Below are 21,113 nucleotides of genomic sequence, written 5' to 3'. Positions count from 1 at the left end.
TGCTCACTTGACCTTTGCCCACTATTAACTCTTTTTTTCTCATCCATAAAACTGGTTAAGAATGCCTAATAAATAGTTTCAGAGAGGATTAAATATATGCTAAAGCCCTGGTATAAAGGTGGTACTCCATTAAAATGAGCTGTTATGAGGTAGAGCATACCTGGACAAAAGTAAAGTTTGACCAATCTTTCTGAAATGTGGAAAAGTTATCCTGTGATACTACTTTGTTAGAATGGGTTGTTTCATGTAATCAAATTGCCTTCCAGTTGATAAAATGTAAAAACACTAGCAATTGATCAGTAAAATGTGAGCAGCAGACAAATCTCAGATGATTCTGAAGAACTGTTACTACAGTGTTGCTAGCAGACTATTTAGTAGAGAGGGATATAATAAAGATGGACACATTAAAAAACTGGTTTGATGTAAGGCAGTTGGTTAAATAGCTATTGCCTAAAATAAACAGTATAGGCCAAGGTGGAGACTGTACTATAGTTAGAGAGCGAGAATTGGAGTTTAGACCTTAGCAATTACTAGAGGGAATATTCTAGTCAAGTTACACTGGGCAAAGGGAGTGGTAACAGTACTTAACTATGTTTTCGAATGTCCAGAAACGTATGAAAGAATTAAAACACTTAGAATGGGCATAAAATGAATACTAAAGACATTTTGTCACTATTTTGTATCTTAAGAGATTATAAATCAATTTAATTTAACTTAGGTTAGGAATTAAGTTTTAGTTTCCACCCTAAATTTTCTTGTTAATATCATGTAAAGTGTTCAACTGCTTCTAAATTTAAAAAATTTAGTCAATGATTTCTTTTCTGTACTGTTTACTAAACAAAACTCACTCAGTTTTAATTAGAAACCCCACAGTTTAAGCTGAATTCAGTAAAATTATGCTGGAGACAGCATACTATAGAAATACAATAATTTAGAAACTTAACATTGAACATTTGACTGATTTTGCAAAGTTACCATGTTAGGAGTTTATATTTTTCATTTGAACCAATTTTCTCATCTATTCAAAGCAATTAGAAAACTTTCCTTTCCTTTGCACACTTTAGGAAAGTAACTAGATTGACTGAAAAGAAAATTTGTAAAACTTTTAGGTAATAGGAAAAAAACATCACTCAGAGGCAAAAGACTGTATTAATGTATTAATTAGTGAACAGATATGTAACCTATAATTAGAAAATAACTTCACTCATTGCCAAAGACTACTAAAAAAGATTCTATAGGCTCTAAATTAGAATATGGATTCTTTGTGAAAAATTTGTTATTTGAGAGAGAGAAGAGGGAGAGAGAGTGCAAGAGTGATTGCTTTCTCTCTTTTCTGGGTTCATTTTCTAAATGCACCCAAAGGCTGGGGCTGGCACCCAAAGCATGGAATTCAAACCATTTATCCCACAAAATGTGGTGGGAACAAATTACTTGAGCCATCATTGTTGCCTCCCAAGATCTTCATTAGCAGGAAGTTAGAACAGAAATCAGAGCCAGAAATTGAACCAAGGTAGATACTCTGATGTGGGGTGCAGGCTTATTAGGTTAAATGCTCCCTGAAAGATTTCTTAACCACTCAAAAATACCAAATTACTTCAGTTGTGCTGTAGTGAATTTTGCAATTACAACTTGATCACAGGCCATAAATGCTCACAATCCTAAAGTGCTAGGAAAGGAACAACAGGAAGACATAGGCGATGGAGAAGGATGACTATTAGTGGATATCTTTACTGGTTTTGAACTGTATCTGAAATCTTACACATTTTTAACAACCATCAGTGACATTTCATTTCACCATTTCTTTGTACCTTTCTCAATAACTTTGTGTGTGTATTTCTATTACTTTGGGAAATGCATTAAGGTATTTTTCTTTTGTGTTTTAAATTCCTCTCTCTAAGTCCTTGGACTTGATAACCAAATATTATGGTTCCAAGCAGTTTATTCTTGAGGACTCAGGCAAAAAAGCATGGAATCAATTTCAAATAGCTCATTTTTGAAGAGTAGAATTTATAAGTTTAAAATATGTAAGTTATAGACTGAATATTTGCTTTCCTCCAAAATTCATATGTTGATATCTTAAGCCCCCAGTGTGATAATGGGATGGGCCTTTGGGAGAAAACCAGGATTTGCTAAAGTCATGAGGGTGAGGTCCTCATGATGGGATAGCCAGCTCTTGTAAGTAGAGACACCAGAGAGCTTCTCCCTCTGCCCCTCCCCCCACCACGCCTATAGCAGCATGGTGGCTGCCCGCAAGCCAAGAAAAGAAGCCTCAGATGATATCTGCCTTGTCCATGCCTTGGTCTTGGAAGCCCCAGGTTCCAGAACTGTGAGAAACAAATTCTTGCTATTTTAGCCACTCACTCTATGGCATTTTGTTCTGGTATCCCAAGCAGACTATGGCACTGTACTATTATCACATTTTCAAATGAGTATAAAACATGTTTCTTCTTAAGAACTAGATGTTTTGGTCATGTTATATCACCAATCCTTAACTAGATTACCATAAATAGTAATCAATCAATAAGTATATTTTTGGTTGTTAATATTAATCATGAAATCACTTATTGAAAGGTATCTGGCACCAAGTGGCACAATGACCTCTCCTGAGTATTATTATTTCAGTTTTATCGTTGAGAAAATTGTGGCTCTGAGATTTCCTCAAAGTCAATTAGTTAATGAGTGGAGAAGCCAGGAGTAAAACAGAAGTCTAGTTCTAACACATACAAACGTTCCTCTGTGCCAAACTGCCTAAATGAATGGATTCATTAAATTACCAGATATGAAGAGCCATTTACTAACCAGGTGACTCAACCACCACATACTTTGAGAAGTATCACATATTGTGCAGTTAACAACTTGTATTGAAATCTGGTAACTCTCAGTTTGGAACATGCTCAATTGAACTTACCCCAACGGTAGAGTTAGAAACGTGCCAGGGGATTCCAATTCAATTCCATCAAGGTGGCATGTACCAATGCCATCTCATTAGTCAAAGTGACCAGTTTCAGTTCATAATTGATCATAATGATAGGATTAAGAGTCAAAGGGATCACATAAAGAAGATTAGTGTCTGCTAATACTAACTGATAAAATTAAAAAGGAGAGAACGATTCAACATGGCAAGTGGGATGCACAGCAGACTCATAGAATGGCAGATGTCCTAAACAGCACTCCGGCCTCAGAATCAGCCCTTAAAGCATTCAGATCTGGCTAAAAAGCCCATGAGAGTATGTCAGGCATGGACAGCCAAGACACTGTAGCGAAAAAAAAAAAAAAAAAGAAAGACCTAAATGAAAGATCTGTGTGAGTGAGATCCTAGCGGAAAGAATGGGCCATCAAAGAAGGAGGTAACTTGCTCTGAAGGGAGGAGAGAACTTCCACTTTGACTATGGCCTTGTCTAAATAAGATCAGAGTTGGCGAACTCAAGAGGCTTCCATAGCCTTGGCAGCTCATGACAAGAGCCTCGGGTGATTACTGATGCCATAAATAAGAGTGTCAATCATTAACAATAAGAGTCACTGTGCACTTACTCCTCATGTAGGATCTCTGTCCTTAATGTTTTGTGCATGTGAATTAACGGTATAACTAGTATTCAAACAGTACTTTATACTTTTTGTTTCTGTGTGGGTGCAAAGTGTTGAAATCTTTACTTAGTATATACTAAATTGATCTTCTGTATATAAAGATAATTGAAAATGAATCTTGATGTGAAAGGGATGGGAGAGGGCATGGGAGATGGGATGGTTGTGGGTGGAAGGGAGGTTATGGGGGGAAAAAGCTGCTATAATCCAAAAGTTGTACTTTGGAAATTTATATTTATTAAATAAAAGTTAAAAAAAAAGAAATCTGGTGGTAACTCTATCAGTCTCAGTTTCTATATCTATTGATGGCAAGATGATACATAGCAAATAGAGCTAATTTGCTATAACCAAATGAGGTAATTTCTGTAAAGAACCAAACATGGTGTCTGGAACACTCTGAGCACAATAAAAATTTAATATTATTATTTTTACTTAACATTCAATTCTCATAGTTGCTGAAACTGCTAGGTACTCATTAAATTTCAATAATAAAAATAATTAATTTTACAAGATATTAGCATGTAAATCCATGGACTCTATTTTAACTGTAAAAAATATAAAAAAAGAACTGTAAGAAATTTAAAAGAAAGAACTTCAAGACTAGTCCAGAAATACTAACATATTTCACATGCAGAATATGAATATTTTTGGTCATTGTGGCTGATCTTGATATTTCTAGAATTTCTATGCCCACATAGTTATAGGTAGAATGATTAAAAAATATGAATTATTTGACCATTTAAATACTTTATATGATTTGGGGTACCATTTAACAGGATCATAATAAAATTTCATCTTTAGTCCTTGAAGGTAAGCATTGATCTAGCAGTTCTGAATTCTCTCAGGAGAACACAGTCTTTATATTACTGTTATATTTAAAACCACAGGTTGTTTTTTAAGGTAGATAATAAAACTTAGAATAAATGAATATTTTTTCTTCATACATGCAAATCCAATGTTTGTTTGCAGATGACTGTCTTGAAGTTGAAGCATGTGTTATACAACAGCCATCATAAGTTTACTATCCAAACAATGGTGTGATATGGAAAAAAACTCTTCACCCTTTTTAGTCTTAGGACCCCTTCTGACTCTTAGAAATTCACTGATAGCTCCAAAGAATTGTTGTTTAAATGAGTTTTATCCATTGGTATCTACAATATTGTAAATTAAAACAGGAGCACTGATTTCACTACACAATGTATACATGCTTTAAAATACCATACTGTACCCCATAAAAATGTACAACTGCACGTCAAAAACAAAATTAAAAATTAAAGAATATTAATTTGTTCTTAAATAAGAATGAATCTGATATTTTAATTTAATTAACATGCATTTTATGCAAAGTAACTATATTTTTCATAACAAAAACATCTTTCTAGAAGAGTGACATTGTCCTATTTTCCATATCCCTCTTACTGCTTTTTCTAAACTCTGATTATTTAATTTGTCCATTCATCTGATACTTCTCTTGTATTTTCCCTGAAACAATAATTAAAGGAAGAAAATGACAATAAAAATCTCTTAAACAATGAATTTTATTAGGAGATTCTTAACGCTTATCCTTCTAATCCAGTAGTCAATCTTGGAATTAAATAGGTTTATTTATTTTTGATATTTTTAGGAGAATTATCTATTTTTAAAAGTTAAAATGAAAACAAAACAGTCTGTGAATAACCTAGCATTCACTTGCATAATTTTCTCATTTTTCATTTTGTATTTTAATTCTCAATTAAGGCATTCAGTGGAAAACCAGGAGCATAAGAATTCTAAATATGAATCCATATTCATTAAAAACATTAATGCTTGAAATTCTCATCCTTTTCCTGAAAAACACTGATTAACTAAAATTATCTAGGAACCAGAACTGGATGTAAAGTAGGGCTTTGAGTTCATATCATGCAGTTTTAGCACTGGGATATATATGTACGATCTTAACTGACATGTTGTTATACACTTTTATGACATAATGTAAAAACAGGGTGGTATGTAAAATAAACAATTAAAAATTGTAAGTGGTATAGTGAAAGAAACAAAACCAGGAGCAGGAACCAGGAAAATTTGCTGGTATTGTTGGTGAAGGGGTTTTTAGAGAACGTATTACCTGGAACCTTGTGACAGGAAAACCTCAGGCCTCTCTTGTTGCAGACCAACTGGATTCAATTCTGCCTTTGAAACAGGATTCCCAGGTAATTCAAATGAACATTAAACTTTAAGAGTGTGGGACTAGAGGATGAAGAGTAGCCTAATAAGAGTGGGGAAAGGATTTTCTAGGTAGAGGCAGCAAATAAGAAATCCCTAAGACAGGAGACAAACATGCCCTATTGCAGGTGCCACAGAAATACCAGTGTGGCTGAAGCCTAATGAGCAAGAACAGTGATAGGCTTAACAAAGGACAGCTGTTATTACTACCGTTATATCAGGTCAGTAGAAACTGTATCTATGCATTTTACAATTAATTTGTAAAGATTTATTTATTTATTTAAAAGTCAGTGTTACAGAGGGAGCAGAAGAGACAAAGAGGAAGAGATCTTTCAAAAGCTGGTTCACTCTCTAGGTAGCTCAATGGCCAGGGCTGAGCCAAGCTGAAGCTAGGACCCAGGAGTTTCACCATGGTCTTTAAAGTGCATGGTAGCTGGAGCCCTAACACTTGGGCCATCTTCTACTACTCTTCCCAAGTCATTAGCAGGGAGCTAGATCAGAAGTAGAACAGCTGGGACTTGAACTGATGTCTGTATGGGATGCTGGCATCTCAGGCAGCAGCTTAACCTGCTACACCACAACACTGACCCCTGTAATTTAAGTTTCTTTACATTGTGCCATTAGTATTTTTGGTTATGTTCTGGCTATATTTTCCTAGATATTAGCAGAAAAGGCATACTGCAACGAAGTCTTATACACGTAGGGTGGTAACTAAAAATATTACCCTATTTTGAAGCCATTATTTGGATGAAGAGAAGGCTAGAGCTAGAGTGGGTGGTGGTGTCTTTCTGGACTCCTGGCATCTGCAGTGAGGAGAGTATAATGTGCCAGTTAAGTCTGCAAAGTGGTACAGTGCCTGCACTTCATGAGGCTGCGGCCTCATGGAATGACTTTTAGAGATTCTACTTCTCTATTCCTATACTCTTACTTAAAGTAATTTTTTTTTATTTATTTGACAGAGTTAGACAGTGAGAGAGACAGAGAGAAAGCTCTTCCTTCCATTGGTTCACCCCCCAAATGGCCGCTATGGTCGGAGCTACGCTGATTGAGGCCAGGAGCCAGGTGCTTCCTCCTAGTCTCCCGTGCAGGTGCAGGGCCCAAGCACTTGGACCATCCTCCACTGTCCTCCCGGGCCACAGCAGAGAGCTGGACTGGAAGAGGAGCAACCTGGACTAGAACCGGCACCCATATGGGATGCTGGAGCCACAGGCGGAGGGTTAATCAAGTGAGCCATGGTGCCAGCCCCACTTCAAGTGATTTTCTAACAACAAAGCAAATCAAATTATTCCTCTAAAATGTGTACTCCTAATTTCTTCTACTCTTTCTCATGTGAATTAGAGTTCCACATCTCTCATTAAGCTGGTCATCTTCTTGTCAACCCCTCTGTAGATGATGAACTGACCGAGTTCCAAGAGTCAGGGAATACCTGAACTATTAATATCTATTGATTTGTGAATACTTCTCCCTACACAACTAATGCATCAATGATTTTCTAGATACCGCCATTATTGTATTGGCAAATGTTGATTATGGTTTATCAAATCACTGGTTTTCCCCTACTGCCCCATGAATCTCCATTAAATTCTACTGATTTTTTTAATAATGCATCTACCCCCTGTAGCTGTTTTTAAATACTGTATCTGTCATCCAACATAACAATTTCTCTTGGCTTTGTGGCATCCAAGATTTCAATAAGAATATGCAGCTTTCAACAGGAAGCCCCACTATGCTGCTTTTCAGTGTCCACGGGTGCTCTAATTCCCAGTCATTAACCCAGTTTTTCTGAAATAAATCTTTCGTTCAAGTAAGTGAAAGTTGCTGACAGCCAACTGATGCTCTGAAAATTGTTTCTTTCGAAAACTGTAGTATAAAAACTTATATCAAGTCACTATTTGATCAGTTCAGCTTTCACCACGTTTATAATTCATTTAACAGAAGATTGTAAAGGACATGACAGTACTAATGATGCCATAAGAATTAAGATGGACTTTAGGTTAGGGTGTATGTGCAGAGCCAAGCTGACAACACCCAACTTGGTTGCTGGGAAGGAGACAGACTAAGAACTGTAGGCTGCCTATCCTTGAGACCGAGTCTGGTAGGAAGTACAGCTGGGGAAGGCAGAGGTAGGAATTCATATGACATATGACAGGAGCTGAAGGCACACATGCCTCCATTGTTGGTTATGATCCCGGCAACAGGTTTTACCACTTAAGTTTTAATCAAGAGTTCAATAGTCTAGCTGAATACCATCAGTTTAATAGCAAAAGCTAGTTCTCAGGACAGCCAACGTCAGAGAGCCATATCCTACTGAAAGTACATATTTTGTCAATTTTTAGGTTATCAAACCTTTTTAATTTGTCTTCAGAGAGCTAGTATAATTCTTTTAAATAAGAAATGTGAACATAAATGGCAAAAATGCCATTCATATCCTTAATAGCAATAAATTAATTCAGTTTTCCCTGAGTATTGGCCCAATGAAGAAAGATTAGTGCCTAAGAATATAATTAGATAAGAAGAGTATTTAAAACATATCAGGCAGATAAAGACAATTAGTTTTCTGTATTTCTAAAGAAAGTAAATTTTTCACCATATTAGAGAAAAGGATAGTAGACATATAATGTATGGTGTGAACATTGAAACATTAAAAATGATTGAGCCTTTCACTACTCTCCAAAGCCTGGACACTGGAATTTGTAGTTTGTATATTTGTTTCACATTTAGAAGTGAAGATTTCCAGATCAGTCTTAACTCTGTCAACTTGATGGAAGCTGGGAGAGGGGAGGAAGGAAGTAGAGGGGAGGTACAGGTTCACCATCTGGGTTGTGATGGTAATGGTTTCAAGGTTTTACACACATCAAAACTTGTCAAATCACAGATTTAATGTGCAGTTAATTTTATGTCAATTATACCTAATAAACCAGTTATTCTTTTTCTTTAAAAAGCAAGACTTTCCACTCTTTGTTATATAAGTATTTACATAATTCTTCACACTAAGATGAGGGTAAGATCCTAATATAATGGCCTCACATATTTTCAGGGTAAAAACAGCCTTTGCTGATTTCTCACTTTACAGTAATCATAAAGCATCTGGAGGATTTCATCAGTGAAACAATAATAATATATGTTTCATTAGGATCATGAGCTAGAATATGGGTGAATAGTGAGAAACTGCACTCAACCTTTGCCACAGAAAAACAAAGGAAGAGTTGTGTTCTCAGGGAACTTAGAGAAATTTTCAGTAAAGTGACAGAAGATCAACAGACTCTGCAAAATAGCAAAAAGAGAGGACAGACACATGGCCCTGTCAGCCACCACTGTTGCCATCCATTGCCACAAATTTGTGCTGCTGTGGGACAGCATCTTGCCAGGAAAAGGTGAGAAGATGTGGTGGTTCCTGCTACTGGTAGACCTGTGGGGGAATCCCACAGTCCTCACTGACTTCAAGTCCAGCCTGTGGAGCTGAGGTCTGAGTGACCACTTTGCTCTGAAAAGGAGAGCCATATAGCTCCCTTCCAACAAAGCACTAGACTCAATTCATGGTGGTAGAATTGCTGCTGGACACTGTTCTGACTTAAGCAAACAATCCTTCTATTATCAAAAGCCACCAGAACCAGAGACAGGATGCTTTTCAGGTATGAGAGCAGACTCTCTGTGCCCTGGAACTGTAGGAGTCCCAGGCATAAGCCTCAAAGCTGTGCTCACTCTCTGTGCATGATCCAGGGAGGTCCTCTGATATTCTTGGAACTAGCACCAGCAGCAGTCCATAAAAATTCAAGAGGAACAGATGTAAGGAAGTTCCCTCTGTACCTCCTAAATCGAAATGCTTGGAGCCCAGGGTATAAGCCTCAGCATCACCGTTGTATGCCAAATGGAAATTGGGGCAGTTCCATCTGTGCCTTGCAAAGCTGGGATTGTTGAAATAACTTGCTGTCATTTGTGGTGTTTGGACATTCTATTTGCATTGCCCTGCCTCAGGTAGGTGACTATTACCAGTCCCAACACAGCTGACTCTCACCCTGGGAGTCCTGGATAATGACCTCACTGAATTGTGTAGCACCAGTACGGTAATAATTAGTAATAATTTCCTCAGAGTCACTGGAATCAACCCTGTGAGACCCAGAAAAAAACCTGTCTGCATTCCTTCTCTCTGGTCACATGCCTGCCAGTGCAAAATCTCCTATATATCTAGTAGTCACCCTGTAGCATTCGAGTAGGGTCCCTTTGAAATCCTCCAGTTCTAGGACTAGGAATTTTGGTGCCATAAACCCTGGCACCAGAACACTCTTTCAACAGCTGTTGGTGCCACATGCCCCCGCATCACTCATGCTTGCCTCCTCTGTGTCTCTCAGCTCCAAGACCAAGGCTCTGGCTATCACAAACACTAGTGTGAGTGACAACCAACTCTCTGGGGACTAACAATACACATCCTAGAAAAAATTACTCAGAGGTTAAATTTCTTTGGCTCACCTAGAACCAAAGCCCTCTATACCCCCATAAGCCAAATGATACCCTGGATTGCATCTAAACAACAACAAAAAACCCCTCTATTTGATACAACCTACTACATAAAAACAAGGAACTATCACACCAGATGCACAGATCTCAAACTAGGGACACAGGAAATATGAAGAAGCAAGGAAGTATGACACCTCCAAAAGAACAAAATAGTTCTGAAATAGAGCCTTCTGTGTAGGAAATCCATGAAATGCCTGAAATAGAATTAAAAATAATGATTGTATGGAATCTCAATGTGATGCAAGAGAATAAAGATAGACAGTTTAAAGTGGTGAGAAAACAATAGGTTATATGAATGAGAAATTCCTTAAGGAGGTACAAATCACTAAAAATAAACCAAAAGAAATTTTGGATTTTAAACTTTGAATAATGAAATAAAAAATACAACTCAGGGCTTCAATAACAGAATAGACCCAGTGAAAGAAACTATTTCTGATCTGGAGGAAAAGACTTGAAATAACCCAGTCAAACCAAAATAAAGAGAAAAAAAATAGAAATATAGAAAGCGTACATGAAATATGGGAGAGCATTAAGTGACCAAATATTCACATTATAGGGATTTCTGAAGGACAGGAGAAGGAAAACATCAGTGAGGACCTAGTACATGAAATAATAGTTGAGAAGTTTACAAGTCTTGAAAGAGATATAGACATCCAGATTCAGGAAGCTCAAAGGACTCTAACCAGATTTAACAAAAAAAAAAAAAAAAAAAAAAGACCTTTTTCAAGGTATATTATAGTCTAATTGTCAAAAGTTAAGGACAAGTTAAGACTCCTAAAAAATAGAGAAAAACATCAAGTTACATATAAAGGGAAACCAATTAGACCAACAGCAGATTTCTCAGCAGAAACCCTGTAAGTCAGAAGAGAGTGGATGATATAGTCAAAGTCTTAACAACAAGAACAAAAAAGTTCCAACCCAAAGTATATAAATGAAACCATCCTTTAAAAGTGAGAGAGAAATATAGTATTTCCCAGCCAAGCAAGAACAGATAGAATGCATCACCACTAGATCAGGCTTTTAAGGGATTCAGAAAAGAGTCCTCCATTAGAAATAAACATCATAACACATGGCGACACCACCAAATTCACTAGTATATCAGTCACAATTAGTAACTTGTCAACAAAATGACAGGTGATGCTTTTTATCTATAAATACTAACCCCCTGAGTGTAAATGGATTTGCTTCCCCAGTCAAAAGATATAGGTTGGTTGAATGTGTAAAAAAAATCAGACCAACTACCTGCTGCTTACAAGAAACTAACAATACACATAGACTGAAAGTGAAGGGCTGGAAAGAGATTTAACAGGCAAATGGAAACCAAAAAACAAGCAGGAATAGCAAGATAAGAGATACAACTGACTTTAAGTAAGAAAAAAAAAACTGTAAAAAGAGAAAAAAAGACGGTATATAAAAGAATCAATTCAGCAAGAAGATGAAATAATCATAAATAAATACTCATCCAACACAAGACCATCCAGATATATACAGAAAATACTGTTAGGCCTAATAGAAGACTGACCAATACAGTAATAATGGGGGACTTCAACACCCTTTGTGATCAGTGGGCAGATCATCCAGACATAAAATCAACAATGAATCATCAGAGTTGACCCATACTATTTAGCTAATGGATGTGACAAACATTTACAGAACGTTTCCCCAACAGCTACAGAAGACACATTCTTCTCATCAGCACATGGTACATTTTCTGGGATGTGGCATGTAATAGCCCACAAATTAAATCTCAGTAAATTTAAGACGATTGAAATCATATCATGTGTCTTCTCAGATTAAAAAGGAATAAAATTAGAGATCAACAATAAGAAGGAAAAAAAATTCATGAATACATGGAGATTAAGCAACATACTACTGAATGACCAATGAGTCATTGAAGAAATTAATAGGAAAGCAAAAATCTTATTGAAACAAGTGAAAATGAACACAACATATAAAAATCTGTGGGTAGAGGGGTAGAGCAAAAGCAGTACTAAGAGGGGAGTGTATAGCAATAAATGCTTACATTAAAAAAGTAAGATATCAAATAAATGCTTTAATGATACATCTCAAGAACAACAACAACAAAAAAAAAAAAAAAAAAAAAAAAGAGAACAAACCAAGTTCCAAATTAGCAGGAGATGAGAATTAGTAAGGATCAAAACAGAAATAAATAAAATGGAAACTAAAACTCAATATACAAGTTCAACAAAACAAAAAGGCTATTTTTTGATAATAAACATAAACCTTTAGGCAGACTAGTAAACAGTTAAAAAACCCAAGTAAATAAAATCAGAGATGATAATGGATATACTACAACTGATACCACTGAAATAAAAAGGATCGTAACTATTAGTAGTACTAACAAACTGGAAGATCTCATAGAAACAGAGAAATTTCTGAATACATATAAACTACCAAGATTAAGTCAATATGATATAGAATATCTAAGCAGATTAACGAGCAATGAGATTGAAGCAATAAGTCTCCCATCAAAGGAAAGGACGATATTACTAATGAATTCTACAAAATTTTTAAAGAGGAATTAACTCCAATAATTTTCAGACTTTTCCAAAATATTGAACAGGATATAACTCTGCCAAACTCTTTTTACAAGGCCAGCATCACTCTGATACCAAAATCAAAGAACAAAATAAAAAGGAAATTATAGACCAACATCCTTGATGAATATAGGCACAAAAATTCTAAGCAAACTACTAGCAAACCAAATTTAACACTACATCACCAAGATCATACATCACAATCAAGTGAGATTTACCCAAGAGATGCAAGGGTTGCTTAACATTCACAAATCAATAGAAAGCCTCCACAAATTAAGTATAGAAAGAACATGCCTCAAAATTATAAAAGCTGTATATTACAACCAGCAGCCAATATCATAGTGAATGGGGGACAAGCTGAAAGCATTTCCCTACATTTTTGGAATAACATGAGTATGTTTATTTTCACTATTCTCATTCAATACAGTATTGGAAGTACTAGCAAGAACAATTAGGGAGAAGAAAGAAACAAGTGGCATCAAAATTAGAAAGGAGGAAGTAAAAATATCCATGTTTGCACACATAAACCGAAAAGCTTCTGCTAGAATTGATAAATCAATAATTTTTTCAGGTTACAAAATCAGTATACAGAAAACAATGTCTTTTTTATACACTGATAATAAATTTGGTAAAAGAGAAATCAAGAAAGAAACTCCATAATAACCACAAAGAAATTTAATATTTAGGAATAAATTTAATGAAAGAAGTGAAAGATTTCTACAATGAAAATTATAAAAGATTTATGAAAGAAATCATCAAGGACATAAAAAAATGGAGACAGTCATTGTTCATAGATGGATGTATTAATAACCATTAAAATGTCTAAAAGCAATTTGCAGATTCAATGCAATCTCTATCCAAATCCTAATGGCACTCTTTACAGAATTGGAAAAAATCCCAATATTAATATGGAATCACAGAAACCTAGAATAGACAAAGTGATGAGTTAAGAATCAAGTTGGAGAGTGTCATAATATCTGATTTCAAAGTATACTACAAAGCTATTATAATTAAATCAGCATGGTATTAGCATAAAACTAACACAAAAATTAGTGGAACAGAATAGAGTTTAGAAGTTAATCCATGTACATACAGCTAACTGATTTTTACAAAAGTGGCAAGAACATAAATTAGAGAAATAAGAGTTTTTCAATAAATGGTGCTGGAAACACTGGGTGTATATATGTAGAGGAATGAAACTAGATCCATGCCTCTCACCATATACAAAAGTCAACTCAAGATGGATCAAAATCCTAAATTTATGACATGAGACAATGAAATTACTAGAAGAAAATATAGGGGAAACACTTCAAGACTTTGGTGTAGGGATTGACTTCTTGGCTCAGACCCCCAAATCACAAGGAAAACAAGCAAAACTAGACAAATGGGATTGTATCAAATTCTGAACCTTCCACAAAGCAAAAGAAATAATCAGCAGAGTGAAGAGACATGCAACAGAATGGGGGAAAGAATTTGTAAGCTATTTAGTTGACAAAGATTTAATATCCAGAATATATCAGAAACTCAAAATACTTAGCAACATCAAAACAACTAATCCAGTTAAAAAATGGTCAAAGGACCTGAATAGACAATTCTCAAAAGTGGAACTACAAATTGCCAGCAAATATATGGAAAAAGTACTCCATATCACTAGGCATCAAGGAAATACAAATCAAAACCACAATGAGATATCACCTCACCCCTGTAAGAATGGCTATTGTCCAAAGGACAGAGTAACAAATATTGGTGAGGATGTAGAAAAAGGGAAAATCTTATACACTATTGGTGTGATGTAAATTAGTGCAACCAATGTGGAAAACATCATGGAGATTTCTTGAAAACTAGCAATAGACTTGCCATATGATCTAGCAACCCCACTACTGGGTATATACCAAAAAGTCATGAACCCATTGTATTAAAGAGATACCTGGGGCACCATGTTTATATCAGGATTTTTCACAATAGGCAAAATACAGAATCAACCCTGGGGTTCATCATCAGATGAATGGATAAAGAAAATGTGATATATATATTAGTCAGCTTTAGAAAAGAATGAAATTCTTTCATTTGCAGCAAAATGGTTGGAATTAGAGAACATCATTTTGAGTGAAATAAGTCAGAAAAATAAAGAAATACAGAATGTCCTCCATTATATGTGGGAGCTAAAACTTAAAAAAAATGAGAGAAACAAAGAAATGCCTGAGTGCATCAGTTTTGATACAGAGTTTTCTCAAACTTTCTTTTAAATAATTATCAAACAAATTGACACAGGAATTATATGCTACTATAACTTTAATGATTTTGTGACTATTTTAAAATTTGCTTTCTAGGAGTAATGTTGAACATCTTTTCCTTTGATATTTGTGTATGGCTCTTGCCTATTTTCCTATTGGACTACAGTCTTTTTGTTTTTTATTTGTTGAACTCTTTATTTAGTGGAACCAATAAGTCTTTGACTATAATGTAAATTAAAAGTATGTTATCTCAAAAAATTTTGAAAATGTGAACGAAATAAATGTTAATCACAACATAAATTAGAAAAAAATCATCAGATAAATATATTTTATTTTTAAAAAGCAGTGTTGAACTTTCACCTTGAAATTAAAAAATGCCAGCTAAAGCAGATATTTTTTTCTTTAGCTTCTTAAAATATATTAAGCCTCTGTAAATATCAAATATTATTAATAATTTAATAGAAGCATTCATATTGCAGAGCATTATGAAAATTGATTTAACTTTGCAAGAAGAAGTGAAATGAACTTAAAGCTGAAACACTGTTAAAAGCATCAAATTAATATTATCTAGAAAATACCAGCAAGAGTAAAATTGAAGGTCTCTATACTTTGCTTGTGAAGCATTCTTGGATAAATATTTCTTATGGTATTATATAGTTGGATGTCAATTCAACATTCAGATATAAAACCAAATTAAGGTATACCATAAAAACATTTATAACTAAATAAAATACAGTCTAAAATAAGTTGACCCATGAAGATTATTGGTGTCTCTGAATACATCCTAGATTTCTGTTTAGAGACTTTGACTGGTATGAAATGTTGGCACTTACTTTCCGATTGTATTGGGCAGCATTGTAAGTTGATTGTCATCTACTTTTAGAGTAGTTAGTTTTTTCAACAGTCCTAAAATAGAGAGGAAAATTTATTAATATATAAGAGCAGATTTAAGACAGGAAATGTGATAAAGAAGAAATCAAAGGAGTCACTTGTAGAGATCCCTGGCATGCTAATTGGCTGAGTCTTCTTATATGAACCCCAAACTGATATTTGTATGTTACCTAAGTTTGACATTCTAACTGCAAAAAATTCACTGACATCGATGGGATTTCAAGAATACAATACAAATACAAAACATAGGGACAATAGAGAACTAAGTTGACCCTAATACTAACATATTTTCCCTTTTTATTCTTCAGCAAATGAAATTTTTCACGCCAGCTGCCATTTAATATTTAATTAGCTCTTAAGCACTCTTAACTAAGATTCCTGTTTTGATACAAGTTGAAAATGAATCTGAATTAAGAATAATAATCCAGGAACGAATACTGAGGTATTACAATCAGTGGTTATAATTATGGACTTGGAAAACTACAACATATGACCTCATACTCTTTTTGGTGCCACAATTCCTTGTTTTTGATCAGCACTCAGCACAAATACTTGTGATTGTTAATATACTAAGTAGAACCACACAACAATTGAAATTACAATTATTTGTTTCTCCCTATCTGATTTATAACTTATGATTTATGCTTTCCTCTCATGGTTTAACTGAGTAATAGCCAGAGTAATTAAAGAACAGTTGCCTTTGGCATAATTAGCTTTCTCTCCTATCTATAACACAACCAATAGTATTGACATGGTTTAAATTGACAAAATCCAAGGGAAAGCCTTAATATTTGGTTAGTTTCTACTTTACATTGTAATTATACATACACACTACTGATTACTATCTTCATCAGAAAGTTTGTTCAGATGTAGTAAGTACGATGGTCAAATATGCTTTGAGAAATTCCAAATTAAACAAAATCAAACTGCTTCCTTTAATGGAGTATTTCTAGGAGCTTTTAATATGCTAATGCATCAATGTGACTATAAAGTGATTGTGGAATTCTGTGTAGGGGTCTGTGTGTGTGTGTGTGTGTGTGTATGCAGAGTATATTGCAAAGCTAGTATTTTGTGAATATATTTAAGAGCACTGCAAAAGGTCATGCTCACCTCCTCTCAAGTATTTTAAGGATTCTTTGAAGGCTAGAGTAAGTCATAAGAAGTCCGGAATAAAGCTGTTGTTGCACCTTAAATTTCAGTATGCTTGGTAACCTTTTCTTCCAAACATTCAGAATCTCTACTCTGGTAGACAGCAATATTATCCCTATCAGACACTAGTGAGAAAATATCTACAAAATCTGGAGCTTCATACATCAGCCTGAAAACAACACCTGAGAAAGATAACAACTCCTTTTGTGACAGTTTATCTCAGAAATTTGGACACCCACGGCCATATTCATGTATGTTCAAGAGCTGATTGAATCATTTTAGCTTCTCTAGTGTATATGTTATCAGTCTTGGAAATAGAAAAGAAAACCTGAGTTTATCGGTTACAAGAGGAAAACAGGGGACTATGAGTTTCAGTTGAGGTTTTAATGCGGGCCCGAGTTGTGGTACAGTAGGTTAAGCCACAGCCTGTGATGCCGGCATCCCATATAGGCGCCAGTGTGAGTCCCAGCTGCTCTGCTTCCCATCCAGTTCTCTGCTAATTTGCCTGGGAAAGCAGTGGAAGACAGTCCCAGAACTTAGGTCTCTGCTATCCACATAGGAGAACCAGATGGAGTTCCAGGCTCCTGGTCCATTGTAACCATCCGGGGAATGAATCAGTAGATGGAAGATCTCTCTGTTTCTCTCTCTCTCCCTCTCTCTGTGTCACTCTGCCTTTCAAATAAATAAATAATCTTTAATTTTTTATTATGACTTGGTAGTTCCTGCCCACCAGTGGTGTCAGAAGAAGGCTGATAGCCTCAATGTCAGCTAATTGAGTCACAAGAAGTTTTGAGCTGGGTTATTGATGGCTGAGCAAACATTATGGTGGGAGGTAGCAAAGCAGTCTTTTAGAGGATCACAGTACCAGTAATGATGAAGTGATGATGAGAAAACCTTGAGGTGGGTTGGGGCTATGGCCAAAAGTAGGGACAATAGATTTTTTTTTCCTAAAGATTGATAGAATGTCTCTGATAAGTTTCTGTTACGTAGCTTCTTCGCCACTCATAAGGTAATAGTTTCTGTACAGCTGCTGGGGCTTTTGCAGGAATTTGATGTCCTCTGGTGTAGAATGAGGCCACTAGCCCTATCCTCATAGCTCTTGTCTTCCTCCGGCAGACAATCCCTTTACTGCATTTCTAAGTCAATCTGCTTGGACTTCTTTCTTCTAACCTACAGGAAACAAAGATATTTCATCCTATTCCTTTGCTCTACTTTAGTACTACCCCAACTTTCCATGTCTTTATCCTGTACTCCCAGTGAAGAGAAATAAAAAGTCTTCTATTACTATGATTTTATATAATTAGAATCAATGTATTAATAATAATATAATTTATTAATAAAGTAGCTAATATTCATATGGAATTTACACATATGTAACAGAACTTTGAAAGCAAGAGGTTTGCATCACCAAATCTAAGATACAATAGATATTACATTGTTTAACACTGATTGAGTATTTGGTATATATCAGGGACTGTTCTAAATAACAATTACATATATTAATTAATTGCTCCAAATGACCCTATGATATATGTACTATTACTACTCCCATTTAAGGATGATGAAACTGAGGCATAGAAAGATTAAGTCATTTATTTAAAGTCACAAAGCCAGTAAGTCAGAAAAGCCAGAATCTGAATTCAGGCAATCTGTTTCCAAAGCATGTTTAAGTACACTAAATTTTAATGTATCTATTCATTATATTTACTACAACTTCTAAAGATATTCAGTGTCTCTAGTCTCATCCGGAATAAGACAAGGTGCACTCTTAACGCTCTCTAGCAATCTTCTTCCATGTTTCATAGTTAAGGATTTTAAACAAAGATGATTACTCTTTTATAGTCACTAGTTATTCAGGAATAACTTAATTTATCAAATTAGTTGCTTGCTACTATTTCATTCCTTCTGGGTTTGTTTTTATTTTCTGAGCAAAGTACAATTTCAAGATTCTCTTAAAGATTCTTAGAATATGTTAAAATACCTTTTTTGGTTCTTCATATATTTACTTTGGTATAGAAATCCAATCTCCCTCTTATTAGCTCCTCTGTCTTGAATCTATCATCACTGGTGAAAATGATCAGTTCTCTGTTATTTTGTAGATGAAATCTTTTGGCTCCGTGGCGGTTTAAGGCTTTTTCTTTATTCTTGCAGTTTCATGGCAATAAACCAGGATTAATTCATTTTATTTATCTCTTTTAGCACTGTGTGTATTTAATATAATAAATTACTAGTGTCTTAATGCTGCAAAAACATTATCAACCATTTTGCCTTTGAATATTTCCCCTTTGCCATTGCTTCTTTTCTGTATTTCTGGAATTCTATATTTTCTGAGAAAATAATTTTTAAGAATACACATTTCGCCGGCGCCGTGGCTCAACAGGCTAATCCTCCGCCTTGCGGCGCCGGCACACCGGGTTCTAGTCCCGGTCGGGGCACCGATCCTGTCCCGGTTGCCCCTCTTCCAGGCCAGCTCTCTGCTGTGGCCAGGGAGTGCAGTGGAGGATGGCCCAAGTGCTTGGGCCCTGCACCCCATGGGAGACCAGGAGAAGCACCTGGCTCCTGCCATCGGAACAGCGTGGTGCGCCGGCCGCAGCGCGTTACCGCGGCGGCCATTGGAGGGTGAACCAACGGCAAAAGGAAGACCTTTCTCTCTGTCTCTCTCTCTCTCACTGTCCACTCTGCCTGTCAAAAATTAAAAAAAAAAAAAAAAAAAGAATACACATTTCATTGTATTTTCTGTGTCTCTTAACTAATCTTTAACATTTTCCATTAAATATCTGCCTGTTCTATTCTTTAGTACTGTCTTCCAATATACTAATTCTATATCTGGTCATTCTATCTTTAACATAGCTGATTTTTTAAATTTCAGTATTCAGTTCATTTCTAGTAATCTTTTAAAATAATTTATTTTTTTATAAATTATATTCATATACTTATGAGTACAGTGACATGATATACATATACAGTATGAAACTATGAGTCAAGTCAATTATCAGACCCACCACTGTCTAGCTGCCATTTTATACTCTTGGTCAATATCTCCCCATTCATATCAGGGATATTTTAAAAAAGATTTACTTAATTATTTGGAAGGCAGAGTAACAGAGAAGGAGGGAGGGACACAGGGAAAGAGAGAGACAGACTGACAGATCTTCCATCTGCTGGTCTACTCCCCAAATGGCTCCAGTGGCCAAGCCTGAGTCAGGCTGAAGACAGGAGTCCAGAGCCTCATCTGGTTTCCCTTGAATGGCTGAGATCCAAGCACTGGGGTCATTTCTGCTGCTTTTCCAGGTGCATTCGCAGAGATTTGGATTGGAAGTAGAGCTGCCAGGATTCAAACTGTGACTTACATGAGATGCTACAGGCTGCAGCTTAATGAGATGGGGTACAGTACTGGCCTCTATTTCAAGGATTTTTAATTGGTGCTTTTTCCTAACCAATTATTCTTAGTCATATGTCTTACCTTTGTTGGGGGGTAAACCAACAGAAGGAATACCTTTCTCTCTGTCTCTCTCTCTCTCTCACTGTCTAACTCTATCTGTCAAATAAAAAAAAATTCCAGGTTATCATAATAACCTCAGTTTTGCTTTGAAGTTTTTGTGTGCAACCTCATTTGTAAGGGTGAATGAGTTCTCCTTCACTGTACTCACCCCTTCCTGTCTGGCAGTTTTTTGGTAACCTCCATGTGACCTCCAAGTTTCAGGAGTTCAGAACTAGCTTTAGATTTCCAGACTATCTCAGATTCATCCTTAAGAATGTCTAAATTATTTTATTTATCAAATAAATATAAGCTATGCCAGACATAGTTCTCAGCACTGATAAGGTAGCAATGAAAAAATATTTACTTTAAATATATGTATTTTAAGTGGTATGGGGGAGTGTTTAAGTAGGAGTGTAGGATTATGTTTTAAGCTACTCTGTCATCTTTAACTTCCATGCTTCCTTCCCTGTTACGCCATCAACTGTTTTTCTTAAACTACCT

General features: G+C 35.6%; 1 protein-coding gene across 1 annotated transcript in view; it reads right to left on the bottom strand.

Moving 5' to 3' along the window:
• LRRC7 (leucine rich repeat containing 7) overlaps positions 1 to 21,113 on the bottom strand; it is a 594,815-nt gene that overhangs the window by 143,673 nt on the left and 430,029 nt on the right. Inside the window, exon 11 of the mRNA XM_062193395.1 lies at positions 15,925 to 15,997. Within this exon, the coding sequence (XP_062049379.1) occupies positions 15,925 to 15,997 (73 nt within the window). The remainder of the gene's footprint in view (positions 1 to 15,924; positions 15,998 to 21,113) is intronic.

The sequence above is a fragment of the Lepus europaeus genome, chromosome 5 (assembly GCF_033115175.1).
Source record: "Lepus europaeus isolate LE1 chromosome 5, mLepTim1.pri, whole genome shotgun sequence".
In the NCBI taxonomy this organism is placed as follows: Eukaryota; Metazoa; Chordata; class Mammalia; order Lagomorpha; family Leporidae; genus Lepus; species Lepus europaeus.
This window is presented reverse-complemented; position numbering and strand designations above follow the sequence as displayed.